Genomic DNA, 19,338 nt, shown 5'->3' with positions numbered 1-19,338 from the left:
GGAGGATGAACAAGAGAGAGGTCAAACCAAGGTCTATAGTGTTTATTGTTTGAGTGAAATCACAGCGATTCATTCACCTCATGGCTTCTACTCATGTTGAAATACTTTTATTTTATTTTTTTAAAGCAAACCATTTGGGTCTCTTTCTGAGATTAGTCTCTCAAATCAAAGTGCTATCACAATTACAGTAAATGTACATCTTGACTACAGTTTTGAAAGGTTGACTACGAACATGATTTAATGAGGTAGAAAATATCCTACCAGTATTTTAAAACAAGCTGCATCTAAATGCTCAGGCATGAACTAGTCTGCTTTTTTTAAATCCATAGTTCAGTAGCTAGAGACAAGGCAGAACATGTACAAGCATGTCAGACTCAACTGCAGCACAACAAACCAATTTGCATACTTATCTCATGTTCATAGGGCTACTAACTGTTTAATGCCCAGATAAGATCTAACATTTAATACAGAGCTTAGTATTGCACATTTTAGAAAGATGAGGTGAGGTCTAAATAGCCTGGTCCCAGATATGTTTGTGCTGTTTATCCAAGTCATATGGTAATTGTCATGCCAAACTGAGACCAGGCTAAGTTCTGGCAGTCTAAGAGTAAGTAACCTGTAGTGTGGAAATGTACACTGGAATATCACATCAAAGATAGTAACAATAACAGTAACAACAATAAGTCCTTTGACTAATCCCACATTTGAAAATCCCACATTTTAGAAATGCATTAGTTCTGATTTCCTTGGCATTTGGAGTCGATTTGGGGAGGAGGGGGATATCCCAGAACTGGCTCTCCTAGATCTCCTAAGGAGGAGAGGGGTGGATAGGGTAAGCTGTTCCCCAGTGCAGAAAGGGTTTAAAGGGAATGAGCTATCCTAGTTCTCTCCAAGTGCACATAAGGGTAGGGGTGCTGGGCCAGCAGGACAGTACCATTCTGTTGCAGGGCAGAGGGGTGCTGGGCGATACCATTCTGTCACATGGCATAGGGGTGCAGGGAGGCCAGGACGATACCATTCTGTCACATGGCAGAGGGGTGCAGGGAGGCCAGGCTGTCTCTATTCTCCTCCAGGTACTTGTTGCAGGAGTGGAAGGTGCCGTAGAAGCTGGAAGAAAGGCCTGCGATGTCGTTGGAGATGTAGGGGAGGACTCCCGGCGTGGCCTGGTTGTAGTAGGAGATCTGAGGTAAAACACACAGAGACAATGAGAGCAGTGGCCAAAAAAAATGTTATATAATAGTTATGAAAACAATGTAGAAGTACTATCTATCTAGATGTAATGTATATCAAAATATCAAATTACTTTACTCTTGCTATGTAACTACTGTAGAAAAATAAATTAAAAAATGTATATAAAATGTGTGTAAAAGGTACATGTAACAACAAAAGAAAAAGCTGTAAAAACAACGTTTATTTTTGTCCTCCGAAGAGGGGGGGTGGTGGATGGGCCCCCCAAATGTATTTGTATATACAGTGAGGGAAAAAAAAGTATTTGATCCCCTGCTGATTTTGTACGTTTGCTCACTGACAAATAAATGATCGGCCTATAATTTTAATGGTAGGTTTATTTGAACTGTGAGAGACAGAATAACAACAACAAAATCCAGAAAAACGCATGTCAAAAATGTTATAAATTGATATGCATTTTAATGAGGGAAATAAGTATTTGACCCCCTCTCAATCAGAAAGATTTCTGGCTCCCAGGTGTCTTTTATACAGGTAACGAGCTGAGATTAGGAGCACACTCTTAAAGGGAGTGCTTCTAATCTCAGCTTGTTACCTGTATAAAAGACACCTGTCCACAGAAGCAATCAATCAATCAGAATCCAAACTCTCCACCATAGCCAAGACCAAAGAGCTCTCCAAGGATGTCAAGGACAAGATTGTAGACCTACACAAGGCTGGAATGGGCTACAAAACCATCGGCAAGCAGCTTGGTGAGAAGGTGACAACAGTTGGTGCGATTATTCGCAAATGGAAAAAACACAAAAGAACTGTCAATCTCCCTCAGCCTGGGGCTCCATGCAAGATCTCACCTCGTGGAGTTGCAATGATCATGAGAATGGTGAGGAATCAGCCCAGAACTACACGGGAGGATCTTGTCAATGATCTCAAGGCAGCTGGGACCATAGTCACCAAGAAAACAATTGGCAACACACTACGCCGTGAAGGACTGAAATCCTGCATCCACCACTTCTTTCCACACTCAGTTTACATGATAAGGTGGGATGAAGAAAGTCACTGAGCTAGCTGGTCCCAGATCTGTTTCTACTGTCTTACCAACTACGGTTGCTGTCATGTTTGACATGACAACAACCATAGAAGTCGGCTTTACGGCACAAACAGATCTGGACCAGGCAAGCTTTTCGTTTAGCTAGCGAAGAGCCCCATTGGCCCACCTTGGTGACAGCGTTGGACTCCTCCCAGATACTGAATCCGGCACAGAGCACCTCCCCCCGGGTGTAGTCCTTAGTGGCAGGGTGGGTCGGCAGGGTGACAGAGCGCAGGGCAATCAGGTACGGGTCCCTGAGAGGGACAGAAGAGGCAGATCGCACCATTAGAGCGTGATTAAAGATGTGGAATTGGGCAGGATGATAGATACAGTACTGTGGGACACAACCAGACCTGGGTAAGTTAGGGTGCATTGAGAACAGAAAAAGAATGCAGTGCCATTGGAAAGTAGGACGGATTGTTGAGTCATTGGGGAACAGTGACCAAGCAAAAAATAAAGCATATTGGTGAAGTCAGGATGCTGATGGATGGATGACAGGCAGGCAGTGTTACCTGGAGTCACAGGGCTTCCTCCTAGAGGCCAGGAGGATGAAGTCCTGGCCCTTCCCCCCTTTACTGACACACGGAGTGGCTACGCGGTAGATAGTGTCATCCTCATCTGCCTGGATGATCACATCACACTGTCTACATTGGACGAAAGGGTAAAGGCACACTGTGAAATGGAGGTTTCAATCCAAATGGAGTTTCAATCCAAATGGAGGTTTCAAAAGGATTATAGTAACTACTTTGTGATTGGTTGTGACCACTTGTGGCTGTGTTCTGACTAGCTGTGACTTTGTTGTGACTAGCTCTAACTAGTTGTGACTACTTGTGGCTGTGTTCTGACTAGCTGTGACTTTGTTGTGACTAGCTCTAACTAGTTGTGACTACTTGTGGCTGTGTTCTGACTAGCTGTGACTGTTGTGGCTACATCAGTTGTGAATAGTTGTGGCTGTGTTACCCACTGGTAATGCCTGTCCCACTCATGTCTCCTGCGCAGGTCTGAGAGCAGATGGAAGGCCTGTTCAGCAGGGACGGTGACATGAGTCTCCACCTTAAAACACAGGATCTGGTTCTCCTCCAGCGTGTACAGACTGACCTGGGAACAGATCAGGAAGGAGGGGGTTAAACCATGGAAATGACTATAGGATCTTTACGGGTTAAAGCACAGTCTATTCCTTTACTACCACAGATATCATATATTATTGACATTTACTGCTATTTTGTGGAAATGTTTTATGTAGCTAGCTGCTTTAAGAAAGACGGTTGACTTGGTCCACATTGCTTCCTCCCAACTTAATCAAATCAACGTGTGGGCCGAATTTGGGGGGAAAAACTGACTGTGCATTAGAAAGTAATGATTTGATTAGACAGTGGGGAGGAGGAGAGGGGAGACATGCAATTCTTCAACATCATTCTAATGAATAATATCAATGGCATTCAATCATTTACATTTACATTTTAGTCATTTAGCAGACGCTCTTATCCAGAGCGACTTACAGTTAGTGAGTGCATACATTTTAATACTGGCCCCCCGTGGGAAACGAACCCACAACCCTGGCATTGCAAACGCCATGCTCTACCAACTGAGCTACATCCCTGCCGGCCATTCCCTCCCCTACCCTGGACGACGCTGGGCCAATTGTGCGCCGCCCCATGGGTCTCCCGGTCGCGGCCGGCTACGACAGAGCCTGGATTCGAACCAGGATCTCTAGTGGCACAGCTAGTACTGCGATGCAGTGCCTTAGACCACTGCGCCACTCGGGAGTTATTCTTACACTGTTCTACACCCTGTACTAACCTTATTTTTCTCAGAGCTTAACATCCAGTTGCTTCGAGCAGCCATTATTTTCAGTGCAGACACATTGTTGTAGCTGAGATACATCTGGGGGAAATAAAGTTTGGATTCAGAATCTGAAGAACGATTTTTGTTTCAAAACAAGCACAGGCCAGCACACAGGGAGGCAGTAGAGAGTTAAATCTGTTACCAAACCCCAACACAACACATGTAATCTAGGAGTAGTAGTAGGTTGTGGTCCGTTTGTGTGTGTGTGTGTGTGTGTGTGTGTGTGTGTTACCTGGTTGCTGATGTCCCAGGGCACAGACAGAGGAACCTCTGTTTGCTTGCAGGAGATGATGTACTTTCTGTAAACAGACAGTGTATAGTGATGTCAAAACAGATGAAAATGTGTTATGACTCAATGGTTTGGTTTACTGTTTACAAACTAATTCAGGGGTATCACTCAATCAGCCCGATTTAATGTGGCCTAGCATGATGTCTTAGTAAAAAATAATATACTGTATATCATTTATTTTTAGAGGGGGGGGGGCTCAATCTACTGAAGGGGGAAAATGAGTTTGACACCCCTGCACTAACTGATAGAAATGGGGAATAGCACCTCACCTGTCCAGACGGATCTTCTTCCTAGCGATAGCCTCTTGATAGCGTCTCTTCCCATCCTGACAATTAAATAAACAAGTGAAATGGGCTTTCACAGTTCTGCACCGACATTGGATGAGCAGAGGCATGTATCTCTTAACATTACAAAATCAACAACCATATGGCATTTCTCAATATACATTGACCTCCATAAACACACACACACACACACACACACACACTCTATCTCTCTCACTCACACACACACACACACTCCACAGGTCTAACAGCCTGTTCTTCTGAGGTCATCTGCAGAACTCACCACAGGTTCGGGTCGTATCCGGGGCAATGTGCGTGGCTTCCTGTCCTTGTCCAGCACCTCAAAGGTCATGAAGGCGCTGTTGATGTGGCGCAACACACCCGCACCCTGGTAGGCCTCTGCACACACACCCACCTCCATACTAGAACACACACACCCACATACAACTAATATCATTAAAACATAAAAGGTTGCCATACCACTTTCCCATTCATTGTTTGTTGCCAGTAAATATCCCTCAAAGCTGAAACTCACTCTCGGGTTGAGTTCATTAGGGCTCACCGTAGCAACAAAAACGACAGAAACAGAACAGAAATGAAAACCAGCGGTTATTCTTGGACAGCGGTTGAGAACAAGCGGTTCTCATTTTCTTCAGTTTGGTGCCTAATGAATAAGACCCTATTATTAGGACTCACCTGTGCTTGAAGGCATTGTTAACAATGGCCTTTAGCACCAGCCGGTCCCCAATGTGAGACGGGCCCCGGAAGTGGAACATGTCTATGGTCCTCAGAGTGGGGTGAGCGTTACACAGACGACTGGAAAGTAAGAGTGAGATGAGATACAGAGAGAGAATGAAGGAAATATAGAGAGTATATTAGACTAAGAGCTCAACCTGGTTTTGATCATCTACTCATTCTACTAAATATACTGAACAAAAATATAAACGCACCATGCAACAATTTCAAAGATTTTACTGAGTTACAGTTCATATAAGGAAATCAGTCAATTTAAATCAATTAAGTCATAACCTATGGATTTCACATGACTGGGCAGGGGTGCAGCCATGGGTGGGCCTGGGAGGCCCACCCACTGGGGAGCCAGTCCCAGCCAACCAGAATGAGTTTTTCCCAACAAAAGGGCTTTATTACAGACAGAAATACTCCTCAGCACCCCCCCACCCCACCCAGACGATCCCACAGGTGAAGAAGCCGAATGTGGAGGTCCTGTGCTGGCGTGGTTACACGTGGTCTGCAGTTGTGAGGCCGGTTGGATGTACTGCCAAATTCTCTAAAACAACGTTGGAGGCAGCTTATGGTAGAGAAATTACCATTCAATTCTCTGCCAATACCTCTGGTGGACATTACTGCTGTCAGCATGCCAATTACACGCTCCCTCAAAACTTGAGACATCTGTGGCATTGTGTTGTGTGACAAAACTGCACTTTTTTTTTCTCCTTTTATTGTCCCCAGCACAAGGTGCACCTGTGTAATGATCATGCTGTTTAATCAGCTTCTTGATATGCCACACCTTTCAGGTGGATGGATTATTTTGGCAAAGGAGAAATGCTCACTAACATGGATATAAACAAATTTGTGCACAAAATGTAAAATATAAGCTTTGTGTGCGTATGGAAAATGTCTGGGATTTTTTTATTTCAGCTCATGAAACATGGGACCAACACTTTACATGTTGTGTTTATATTTTTGTTCAGTGTATATTAAAGGCCCAGTGCAGTCAAAAACGAGATTTGTCTGTGTTTTATATATATTTCCACACTGTGAGGTTGGAATAATACTGTGAACTTGTGAAAATGATGATAATGCCCTTTTAGAGTAAGAGCTGTTTGTTAAGAAAACTGTTTGATGGGATGGAATTCTGGCCTGCCTAAATTAGTTAATAGACCAATAAGAAAGAGTTCTAAACCTAGTTTTCAGTTTTCCCCACCCCACTCAGACAGTCCTAGCAAAAGTCTTGCTTGAGAAATTGATCTTTGCTAAGAAGCTAGTTCTGTTTATTTTTGAAAAAAATCACAATAAGGTACTTAATTGTTACCCAGAAATGATTGGATATTGAGATAAAAACATCTGCATTGGGCCGTTAATATATACTAACTATCTCCATATTCTGTCACAGTAAGAAACCTGATTATCTCTATGAGAAGGACAGGCTACTGACACACAGGCTACAGACAGACACTCACCATGCTGCGATGGTGGCCACGTTCTCCATCCAGGCCATGATCTGACCCCCGAAGGTACTGACTTGGTGGTTGGCATGGGGAGGCAGCACAAGCTCCACGCTCTCCACCCGCGTCCGCTCGGCTGACACCGCACCCTGGTACTCCTGGCACTCTCCTGTTGACACGCACGCACACAAACACACACACACACACACACACACACGCACACGCATGCACACACACACACACACACTAGAGGGTAATACTGCTGTTCACCAGGCTGGGCACGGGTGTGACTGCCACTGATTTCACTTCACATTAGAGATAAGTGTGACTTGGACATCTGAGGCATCCTGTGACATATAAAGGCTATAAATAGGGCCTTATAAGATGTAACTAGGGCCTTATAGGGCCTTATAAGATGTAACTAGGGCCTTATAGGGCCTTATAAGATGTAACTAGGGCCTTATAGGGTCCTTATAAGCTGTAACTACCTTCACATCATTTAGCATTCACATCATCTTATCCAGAACGACTTACAGGAGCAATTAAGGTTAAATGCCTTGCTCACAGGAATGTCGGCAGATTTTTCACCTAGTCAGCTCTGGGATTCGAACCAGCAACCTTTCAGTTACTGGCCCAACACTCTTAACCACTATAATACCTAGTTGAGCTTTGTGTTGATAGTAAAATACCTAGTTCAGCTGTGTGTTGACAGTGAGATACCTTGTTGAGCTGTGTGTTGACAGTATAATACTAGTTCAGCTGTGTGTTGACAGTGTGATACCTTGTTGAGCTGTGTGTTGACAGTATAATATCTAGTTGAGCTGTGTGTTGACAGTATAATACCTAATTGAGCTGTGTGTTGATAGTAAAATACCTAGTTGAGCTGTGTGTTGATAGTATAATACTAGTTGAGCTGTATGTTGACAGTATAATACCTAGTTGAGCTGTGTGTTGACAGTATAATACTAGTTGAGCTGTGTGTTGACAGTATAATACCTAGTTGAGCTGTGTGTTTCAGTGTGTTGACAGCATAATACCTAGTTGAGCTGTGTGTTGACAGTATAATACCTAGTTGAGCTGTGTGTTGACAGTATAATACCTAGTTGAGCTGTGTGTTGACAGTATAATACCTAGTTGAGCTGTGTGTTGACAGTATAATACCTAGTTGAGCTGTGTGTTGACAGTAAAATACCTAGTTGAGCTGTGTGTTGACAGTATAATACCTAGTTGAGCTGTGTGTTGACAGTATAATACTAGTTGAGCTGTGTGTTGACAGTATAATACCTAGTTGAGCTGTGTGTTTCAGTGTGTTGACAGCATAATACCTAGTTGAGCTGTGTGTTGACAGTATAATACCTAGTTGAGATGTGTGTTGACAGCATAAAACCTAGTTGAGCTGTGTGTTGACAGTATAATACCTAGTTGAGCTGTGTGTTGACAGCATAATACCTAGTTGAGCTGTGTTGCTGCTCAGTAGGTCTGTTATGATCTCAGCATGGGTCAGTCTCATCCTCCTCCTCTCTGCCGCGATGCTGTACTCCATCTGCTCTGTCTGCGTCCGCGGAATCACCTGCTTCAGCTGCACCTGCACGCACACACACACACACACACACATACCCACACACACACACACACACAGTGTTGGTGTGTGTGCCCTCCTATTGAAGCATGACATATTGATGTGGTTGATATGTCTAACGCTGTCAAACCAAGATGGGTGCCCTCTCTCTCTTTCTCGCTCTTCAGCCCTCACCTTCCCCTCCTCAGTGCGTCGCGCCACAAAGGTGGCAAAGGCATTGCACACGTTCCACTGGCAGCTACTGAACAGGTCCTCACAGCTCACCGCGATGCCCACCTGAGGATAGTGCCCACATGGCATCACATCATGACACCAGCAGAGTGTCAGACATATTGTTACATAAAGTTCAAGTCGGAAGTTTACATACACTTAGGTTGGAGTCATTAAAACTCGTTTTTCAACCACTCCACAAATTTCTTGTTAACAAACTATAGTTTTGGCAAGTCGGTTAGGACATCTACTTTGTGCATGACAAGTAATTTTTCAAACAATTGTTTACAGACAGATTATTTCACTTATAATTCACTGTATCACAATTCCAGTGGGTTAGAAGTTTACATACACTAAGTTGACTGTACCTTTAAACAGCTTGGAAAATTCCAGAAAATGATGTCATGGCTTTAGAAGCTTCTGATAGGCTAATTGACATCATTTGAGTCAATTGGAGGTGTACCTGTGGATGTATTTCAAGGCCTACCTCCAAACTCAGTGCCTCTTTGCTTGACATCATGGGAAAATCAAAAGAAATCAGCCAAGACCTCAGAAAGAAAATTGTAGACCTCCACAAGTCTGGTTCATCCTTCGGAGCAATTTCCAAACGCCTGAAGGTACCACGTTCATCTGTACAAACAATAGTACGCAAGTATAAACACCATGGGGCCACGCAGCCGTCATACCGCTCAGGAAGGAGACACGATCTGTCTCCTAGAGATGAACGTACTTTGGTGTGAAAAGTGCAAATCAATCCCAGAACAACAGCAAAAGACCTTGTGAAGATGCTGGAGGAAACAAGTACAAAATATTCTATATCCACAGTAAAACGAGTCCTATATCGACATAAACTGAAAGGCCGCTCAGCAAGGAGGAAGCCACTTCTCCAAAACCGCCATAAAAAAGCCAGTCTACGGTTTGCAATTGCACATGGGGACAAAGATCGTACTTTTTGGAGAAATGTCCTCTGGTCTGATGAAACAAAAATAGAACTGTTTGGCCATAATGACCATCGTTATGTTTGGAGGAAAAAGGGGTATGCTTGCAAGCCGAAGAACACCATCCCAACCGTGAAGCACGGGGGTGGCAGCATCATGCTGTTAGGGTGCTTTGCTGCAGGAGGGACTGGTGCACTTCACAAAATAGATGGCATCATGAGGAAGGAAAATTATATGGATATATTGAAGCAACATCTCAAGACATCAGTCAGGAAGTTAAAGCTTGGTCGCAAATGGGTCTTCCAAATGGACAATGACCCCAAGCATACTTGCAAAGTTGTGGCAAAATGGCTTAAGGACAACAAAGTCAAGGTATTGGAGTGGCCATCACAAAGCCCTGACCTCAATCCTATAGGAATTGTGTGGGCAGAACTGAAAAAGCGTGTGCAAGCAAGGAGGCCTACAAACCTGACTCAGTTACAACAGCTCTGTCAGGAGGAATGGGCCAAAATTCACCCAACTTATTGTGGGAAGCTTGTGGAAGGCTACCCGAAAAGTTTGACCCAAGTTAAACAATTTAAAGGCAATGCTACCAAATACTAATTGAGTGCTACACCGGCTCTGACGCTCGTCGAATGTGGCAGGGCTTGAAAACTATTATAGACTACAAAGGGAAGCACAGCCGCGAGCTGCTCAGTGACACAAGACTTCCAGACGAGCTAAACCACTTCTATACTCACTTCGAGGCAAGCAACACTGAAGCATGCATGAGAGCACCAGCTGTTACGGATGACTATGTGATCACGCTCTCCGTAGCCGATGTGAGTAAGACTTTTAAGCAGGTCAACATTCACAAGGCCGCAGGGCCAGACGGATTACCAGGACGTGTACTCCGAGCATGTGCTGACCAACTGGCAAGTGTCTTCACTGATATTTTCAACATGTCCCTGACTGAGTCTGTAATACCAACATGTTTCAAGCAGACCACCATAGTCCCCGTGCCCAAGGACACTAAGATAACCTGCCTAAATGACTACCGACCCGTAGCACTGACGTCTGTAGCCATGAAGTGCTTTGAAAGGCTGGTCATGGCTCACATCAACACCATTATCCCAGAAACCCTAGACCCACTCCAATTTGCATACCGCCCCAACAGATCCACAGATGATGCAATCTCTATTGCACTCCACACTGCCCTTTCCCACCTGGACAAGAGGAACACCTATGTGAGAATGCTATTCATTGACTACAGCTCAGCATTCAACACCATAGTGCCCTCAAAGCTCATCACTAAGCTAAGGATCCTGAGACTAAACACCTCCCTCTGCAACTGGATCCTTGACTTCCTGACGGGCCGCCCCCAGGTGGTAAGGGTAGGAAACAACACATCTGCCACACTGATCCTCAACACGGGGGCCCCTCAGGGGTGCGTGCTCAGTCCCCTCCTGTACTCCCTGTTCACCCATGACTGCATGGCCAGGCACGACTCCAACACCATCATTAAGTTTGCCGACGACACAACAGTGGTAGGCCTGATCACCGACAACGATGAGACAGCCTATAGGGAGGAGGTCAGAGACCTGGCCGTGTGGTGCCAGGATAACAACCTCTCCCTCAACGTGACCAAGACAAAGGAGATGATTGTGGACTACAGGAAAAAAAAGAGGACTGAGCACGCCCCCATTCTCATCGACGGGGCTGTAGTGAAACAGGTTGAGAGCTTCAAGTTCCTTGGTGTCCACATCATCCATGGTCCAAACACACCAAGACAGTCGTGAAGAGGGCACGACAAAGCCTATTCCCCCTCAGGAGACTGAAAATATTTGCCATGGGTCCTCAGATCCTCAAAAAATTCTACAGCTGCACCATCGAGAGCATCCTGACTGGTTGCATCACCGCCTGGTATGGCAACTGTTCGGCCTCCGACCGCAAGGCACTACAGAGGGTAGTGCGTACGGCCCAGTACATCACTAGGGCCAAGCTTCCTGCCATCCAGGACCTCTATACCAGGCGGTGTCAGAGGAAAGCCCTCAAAATTGTCAAAGACTCCAGCCACCCTAGTTATAGACTGTTCTCTCTGCTACCGCACGGCAAGTGGTACCGGAGTGCCAAGTCCAGGTCCAAAAGACTTCTTAACAGCTTCTACCGCCAAGCCATAAGACTCCTGAACAGCTAATCATGGCTACCCGGAATATTTGCACTGCCCCACCACCCCCACCCCCCACCCCATCTTTTTATGCTGCTGCTACTCTGTTAATTATTTATGCAAAGTCACTTTAACTCTACCCACATGTACATATTACTTCAACTACCTCAACTAGCCGGTGCCCCCGCACATTGACTCTGCACCGGTACCCCCCTGTAGATATAGCCTCCCTACTGTTATTTTATTTTACTTCCACTCTTTTTTTCTCAACACTTTTTTGTTGTTGTTTTATTTTACTTTTTTATAAAAAAATAAATGCACTGTTGGTTAAGGGCTGTAAGTAAGCATTCGGCGCATGTGGACAATTAAATTTGATTTGATTTGATTTGTATGTAAACTTCTAACCCACTGGGTAAGTCGCTCTGGATAAGAGCGTCTGCTAAATGACTAAAAATATTTTTTAAAATTGCAATGTGATGAAAGAAATAAATCACTCTACTATTATTCTGACATTTCACATTCTTAAAATAAAGTGGTGATCCTAACTGACCTAAGACAGGGAATTTTTACCCAGATTAAATGTCAGGAATTGTGAAAAACTGAGTTTAAACGTATTTGGCTAAGGTGTATGTAAACTTCCGACTTCAACTGTACATATATTACTAAGGTTGAGTCCCAAATGGCAACCTCTGTTCCCTATATTGTGCATAATTTTTTACAAGATCCCTCATTGAACGCTGTTCACTTTAATAATGTTTACATACTGTTTTACCCACTTTATATGTACATACTGCTGTACACACCATTCACATATATTTAATTATATTGCTCATTCTCAGGTCTTAATACTTGTTATTTTCTTCTTTCTTTTGAGGGGGAGGAGGATTATGTGTGTATTGTTATTGTATTGCTAGATATTGCTGCATTGTTGGAGCTAAAAAAAACATAAGCATTTCGCTGCACTTGCGATAACATCTGCAAAACCGTGTACGCGACCAATAAACTTTGATTTGATTTCAAGTAGTGTACTATATAGAGAATAGATTACCATTTGGTGAATTAAATGGGACTAGATTCTACAGTAAAGAACACAGGTTGTAAACAGGGATCATCTATTATGGAACAGCCTTGTGTATCATTTCTCTCCCCGACATACATTATAAATGATTTCAAAACAAAAATTCCAAAGATTAAATATTTACTACACAAAGATCAAAGATGGTGTCCCCACAAACCTCCATGCTGGATGTGAAGGCTCTGTTGACTTTTGCCTTGATGTTAACAACCTGTCCGACTCTGCGTGCAAACAAACAAACATTTATATGATCAACATTGGACAGTGGTTACAGTGTAAACAGAAGAACACCAGCCCCTCCTTTCTGTGGCTAAGCTAAAGGCTATAAGTCACTGTAAATATACTGAAAAGGTCTGTTTCAGGAAGTGAAATACATACCCTATAGTGTGCTCAAAGTGGATGTCGTCAACAGAGGCAGTAATACAGGGAGACCCAGCGTGTCTTTCAGCTGTGACAACATAGAGGTCCATAAACATCACATGTACAGTACATACAGTGGGATGAAAAAGTATTTAGTCAGCCACCAATTGTGCAAGTTCTCCCACTTAAAAAGATGAGAGAGGCTTGTAATTTTCATCATAGGTACACGTCAACTATGACAGACAAAATTATAAAAAAAAATCCAAAAAATCACATTGTAGGATTTTTAATGAATTGATTTGCAAATTATGGTGGAAAATAAGTATTTGGTCACCTACAAACAAGCAAGATTTCTGGCTCTCGCAGACCTGTAACTTCTTCTTTAAGAGGCTCCAATGTCCTCCACTCGTTACCTGTATTAATGGCACCTGTTTGAACTTGTTATCAGTATAAAAGACACTGGCATAGTGTACCTATGATGAAAATTACAGGCCTCTCTCATCTTTTTAAGTGGGAGAACTTGCACAATTGGTGGCTGACTAAATACTTTTTTCCCCCACTGTATATGCCTTCTCGGCTGACAGGACTCCATAGCTGTTGATCTCAATCCACGTCTTGGAGGGCTGCAGTCAGAGTCTGCGTCCCAAATTACACTTTATTTCCTATAAGTGTACTATTTTTGGCCAGAGCCCCAGGTTGGGACTTGGGAGGGACCACTTTTCTTTAGAGGTCATCCTATGAGGTTAAGGTCATAGCTCACCAGACAGGCAGGCTGTGGAGTCCATCCACTTGAGCAGCTGACCTACACTGAGCTCTCCACAGTGGTTGGTGTGGCAGGGCATCACGATCTGGCTCATCTTGACCTCCGTGGGGTTCCTGTACACCTCGCCACTCTCCAGGATGAAGAGGGGGTCCTCCATGGGGTCCCGGTCGCCCTTCTCACACGACATGATTCTGTACTGGACAGGGGGGGGGGGGGTTGGGGGGGGCACAGGGGAAAAGTAGAAGTCAAAGTTTATTACAGTACATGAAAGGGATAGTCTCAATCTAGTGTGTCATGGTCATGGAACACTATACAGTATAACAATTTATTGTACACTGTTTCATCTCTTTAAAAGGTGCTGCTAGGTTGGTTTTAGAATACAAACAACAAAGAATATTGTAGTTATTCGAGCTCTTTGAATAAATTATATTATTTCATTATGCCAAGGTCTTAATGGCACCCTATTCATCACATTCGAGGAAGTCCTAATCTAGTTACAAGGAAAACTAATTCAGAACAAAACAGATTATTTCACAGTCTGAGCTAGGCCTACTTGGCTCACAGAAGGATTGAGGTGAACAACAGGCAATTCCCACCCTAACTGCTTTGTTTATACAATGGGTCTCATGGAAATATCAAAATAACTTCTAAAAGGAGTAATCATTGGTCACATCTCTGAAACAAATAACTAAACATTTTGTTCCTCTATTTTGTGCTATTTTTTCTGTTTTTGTGCCTTCAAATAATACTTTATTCGCTCAAGCGGCACAGTCATTTTGGACCAGAGCCACTGCCCCAACAAAATATTTATTGTGCTTCACAAAACAAGGTGCTTTACTAGGGAATAATCTGCAGCCCAGTTTGTCATCTGACAGATTGCTTAAAACCACTATTTTCCCCCCTCGACAAACTAATAATGCTGTATTATAATACCCTTAGTGAATTGGATAGGAAACTGGACAGACTCGCTGACTGTAGACTACACATAAGGTTGAAACGAAATCAACTTCAAGAAATAGAAACGAAATCAACTTCAAGAAATAGACTACAGTGTATTCTTCTATCACGGCTAAAATAGAATGTTGTCGTTAATCCATTCGTATTATCAACTGTCTGTTCCAGCTGTCTGTTGACATGACCTGGTCACCTGTCTCGTGCTTGCCGGGCATGCGACATAGCGGAGCAGTAGCAGTGACGTCCAATAGACTGGTTTACTGTACTGACGGGATTCGTCCAGTTATTCGGTTATTATCTCACACTCATGAGATAGCTAGACTACTAGGCTATACGCGTGGTGGAATGAGTCACTCACTAATGGAATAGATTGACAGAGTAAAACGTGACAGAGTAAAAACAATGATTAGGCAATCGCTTTTAAACGTTTTACATAATTTCCCAAGACAATAAAATAGACTTACCCAAAGTTAACTTTTCTGCTGACGGTCAGGTGACATTTGCATGAATTAATAAGTAAAACAAAACGTCAGTCTCGTGAAGAAAAGTCTGCACACCACCCCCTCTCTGTCCATTCCTTCATTCTTCCGACGCAACTGTGTGGCATAAATGTCATCATGTGTATAAACCCGGGACGACTGTAACACCGCCCAGCCATCTTGGTACTCCTCCTCCGTTGGAAAAAAAAAAAGATTTTGGAAGCTATAGAAATGTATTTACTAATGTCTATATTCGTTTTTGACACGTTTATCAGACCTTAATGCATACTTTTAAATACATTATGTGAGCTAAACATATTTTTTTTTTTTTTTTTTTTTATCCTTCCAGTATTTTTTTCAGAGAGTACTAATGTTACTGTCCCCACTACAAAAAAAAAATAATATATATGTTATTTTGTCCTTGAAACATTTAATTGAAATACTGAAGAATTCCATTCATTCCTATGGAGGACTGCTACTAATGGAGAGTGCCAATATGGCCGACCAGTTGCTTCCAAGCCTTTCAACTGCCAATACATAGTGTCAGCAATCAAGGGTTTATATACATCACTGGTGGCATGACGCCGCTAAACAGAGCAGACACACCTCCTGTTGGTGGAGTTGGGGGACCAATTTAACTTAAACTTTTTAAGGTGGAACTTTAATGTGGAAATGGTCCATTATTAGTCCTAAATATTTAAAGCTGAGATCTGCATGAAAAAGCGCCAACGGTCGCCCCAGGGTATTAAAAAAATTGTTTTAAACGGGGCAGAGGAGCATCCTGCAGCATGGTAGAAATATTTTATAGTAGGCTAAATACTCTGCTGTTGTATTGGGCTTGCAATGAGTTGCAATGACGTTTGAGATAAAAAAAAAACAACGGTGTTCGTTGTTTAAAGTAGCATCTTTGTTGTTGTTGTTGTTGTTATATCGCAAACGGATCTTGGAAATGGTTCATAATTCTAAAGTGAATATTTACATTCATCTACTGAGAAATAAACCAAACAAACAGGTGCGAGTTGGCAGCTATAATGCGCTTGCATTGATTGGGGAAATCCAATAATTGGGGAAAGTCCATGCAAGGCTTGATCCAGCGCCCCTGCGGAAATTGAGCAAGTACATTACCATCCTGTGCCATAGGTCCACACCTCTTGGCAGACCTCTGTCCAAGGGAGGTAACACTATTCCTCCTTTCTCATACACAACCCAATGTGAACAGGGACATTTTAGGGATTACCATACTTCTATCACCAGCGATTGAGAGTGAACAACCCGAATGGGGCTTAATCCAGATCCAATGACCATGTACTGAATGAGCTGTGCCATAAAGGTTCAGATCTATTGCCTGAGATGGCATATAATAATAATAATAAGCCATTTAGCAGACACTTTTATCCAAAGCGACTTACAGTCATGTGTGCATACATTTTTACGTATGGGTGGTCGCTGGGATCGAACCCACTACCCTGGCGTTACAAGCGCCGTGCTCTACCAACTGAGCTACAGAGGACCACTATGGCAAATATTATATATTATTATAATGAGGCTGTAGTAGCATAGACACACATGTGATCACGCTTTCTTACCTGTTTAGTCTGGAAGGAAAGTAGGACCTATCCTACAAATACATGTCCCCCTCACATTCTGAAATTGAATTTTTGTCCCCCCCAGTTGTATCATTGGAATGTGATACAAAACGAGGCAACTGTGTGCTTTAGGACCATGCGGATGCGTCTGAGCGGTCAGGTAGGCTGTTTGGAGTGTTTATCCGACTGGATAAAAAAATAAATTATTATTATTATTATGCCCCCCCCCCTTCTAAAACCAAAGTTGTGCCCCTGTACAGGCCTATACCCCAATGTCCCCTGACAGATAACTCATATAGTCTATAGTGAATTTAAGGTTACAGGTTGAGAACCAAGAGATTTGTCCTTTGATTTTTTTTAACACAATGTTTACAGAACGAGTGCTGCACTATGGCAGGTTTGTCCTGTCACAACTTACCCCATTAAGTTAAGATTCGTTCATAACCAAGTGGGAAGGTGGTAATTACTAGTTGTGAAGTTGTAAATACCAGTTCAAATCAAATCAAATTGTATTTGTCACATGCGCCGAATACAACAGGTGTAGACCTTAACGTGAAATGCTTACTTACAAGCCCTTACAACAATGCAGTTCAATAAATAGAGTTAAGAAAATATTTACTAAATAAACTAAAGCAAAAAAATAAAATCAAAAAGTAACACAAGAAAATTACATAAAAATAACGAGGCTATATAGGGTACCAAGTCAAAGTTGAGAAACGCTGTTTGACTAATGGCCAACAAGCTGCATCAACCATAAGATAAAAGTAAAGCTATCATGCTTTTAAACCAATGATAGTGTTGAAAAACCATATTAATAGATTTATTTTTTATAAATAAGGTTTGCTGTTGTTTTTAACTGCCGAAAATCTTGTTATCGAGATAATTTCCTTAGTAGGCGACGTCAGAGGTCAGCATGTGGGAGAAGTCGGAGCTCAGGGATGGATGAGGAGTTACCCACTTGTAATTACCAGTTGGAGGGGCATTCAAGTTCATTTTTCCCAGTCATATGTGGTAAATACCACCTTCCCAGTTGGTTATGAATGCAACTCGGCTTTCGAGTTGAACTGCATTCTCGTATCTGGAGGCCTATTTGGTTTACATAAATTCACCGGCCGATCAGGTATGAGATGTGAGTTGTCAATGAGAACAAAAATAGGTTAAACAAAAAATATATATACTTTCAGCTAACTAGTTTGAGTCTAATCGGATTCAAACAAAATGAGAAGACAATGTTTTAACGATTGTGGAGAAATTATCAACTGTATGGGTATGTGAGGCTACAGTAGGATAGCTTTTAATTTGCAAAGTACCAGAAACAGAAGGCTAATGACAATACAATTGGTAGCAATGTGATAACAGGACATTCTAATTGAACGTTTTAGGATACAATACTCCTTTTCAGCCAGACGCGTGACAGAGCGTGTAGCTTGTTTACCTACGGGGCGTCTTCACAGTCAACAGTTTTCAGGGACCCGTGAACCTATTCCATATCAACAACCAATAAAATGTCTCTTTTTACTTGCAGTTTTCTTAAAGGGGAAGATGCTGCTACTTCAGTTCAAATCAAATCAAATTGTATTGGTCACATACACTTGTTTAGCAGATGTTATTGCGGGTGTAGCGAAATGCTTGTGCTTCTAGCTCCGACAGTGCAGTAATATCTAACAAGTAATATCTAACAATTTCACAACATATACCCAATACACACAAATCTAAGTAAGGAATGAATTAAGAATATATACATATATGGATGAGCGATGTCAGAGCGGCATGGACTAAGATACAGTAGAATAGTATAGAATACAGTATATACATATGAGATGAGTAATGCAAGACATGTAAACATGATTAAAGTGGCTAGTGTTCCATTTCTTAAAGTGGCCAGTGATTTCTAGTCTTATGTCTATAGGCAGCAGCCTCTAATGTGCTAGTGATGGCTGTTTAACAGTCTGATGGCCTTGAGATATAAGCTGTTTTTCAGTCTCTCGGTCCCAGCTTTGATGCACCTGTACTGACCTCGCCTTCTGGATGATAGCGGGGTGAACAGGCAGTGGCTCGGGTGGTTGATGTCCTTGATGATCTTTTTGGCCTTCCTGTGACATCGGGTGCCGTACGTGTCCTGGAGGGCGGGTAGTTTGCCCCCGGTAATGCATTGTGCACCCTCTGGAGAGCCTTGCGGTTGCGGGTGGTGCTGTTGCCGTACAAGGCGGTGATACAGCCCGACAGGATGCTCTCAATTGTGCATCTGTAAAAGTTTAGGTGCCAAGCCACATTTCTTTAGCCTCCTGAGGTTGAAGATGCTCTGTTGCACCTTCTTCACCACACCGTCTGTGTGGGTGGTCCATTTCAGTTTGTCAGTAATGTGTACGCCA

The 19,338-nt window shown here is 42.9% G+C and overlaps 1 protein-coding gene across 2 annotated transcripts; it reads right to left on the bottom strand.

Annotated features, from left to right (window-relative positions):
* Positions 1-27: 27 nt before the first annotated feature.
* LOC121576559 (acyl-coenzyme A thioesterase 11) lies at positions 28-15,530 on the bottom strand. 2 transcript variants are annotated; one of them, XM_041889793.2, is made up of 16 exons: positions 15,366-15,530; positions 13,945-14,143; positions 13,203-13,272; positions 12,985-13,045; positions 8,630-8,731; positions 8,326-8,461; positions 6,892-7,045; positions 5,387-5,506; positions 4,974-5,112; positions 4,676-4,731; positions 4,350-4,416; positions 4,073-4,156; positions 3,237-3,370; positions 2,785-2,916; positions 2,400-2,526; positions 28-1,181 (listed from the first exon to the last, which is right to left on the bottom strand). In XM_041889793.2, the coding sequence occupies exons 2-16, from the start codon at positions 14,132-14,134 to the stop codon at positions 1,023-1,025; spliced, it is 1,731 nt and encodes a 576-aa protein (XP_041745727.1). In that variant the 5' UTR covers positions 14,135-14,143; positions 15,366-15,530; the 3' UTR covers positions 28-1,022. The 2 variants fall into 2 exon arrangements, with proteins under 2 accessions (XP_041745727.1, XP_041745728.1); XM_041889794.2 differs by having other exon boundaries at positions 13,945-14,138.
* Positions 15,531-19,338: the final 3,808 nt, after the last annotated feature.

Source organism: Coregonus clupeaformis, chromosome 11, assembly GCF_020615455.1.
Source record: "Coregonus clupeaformis isolate EN_2021a chromosome 11, ASM2061545v1, whole genome shotgun sequence".
Lineage (NCBI taxonomy): Eukaryota > Metazoa > Chordata > Actinopteri > Salmoniformes > Salmonidae > Coregonus > Coregonus clupeaformis.
This window is presented reverse-complemented; position numbering and strand designations above follow the sequence as displayed.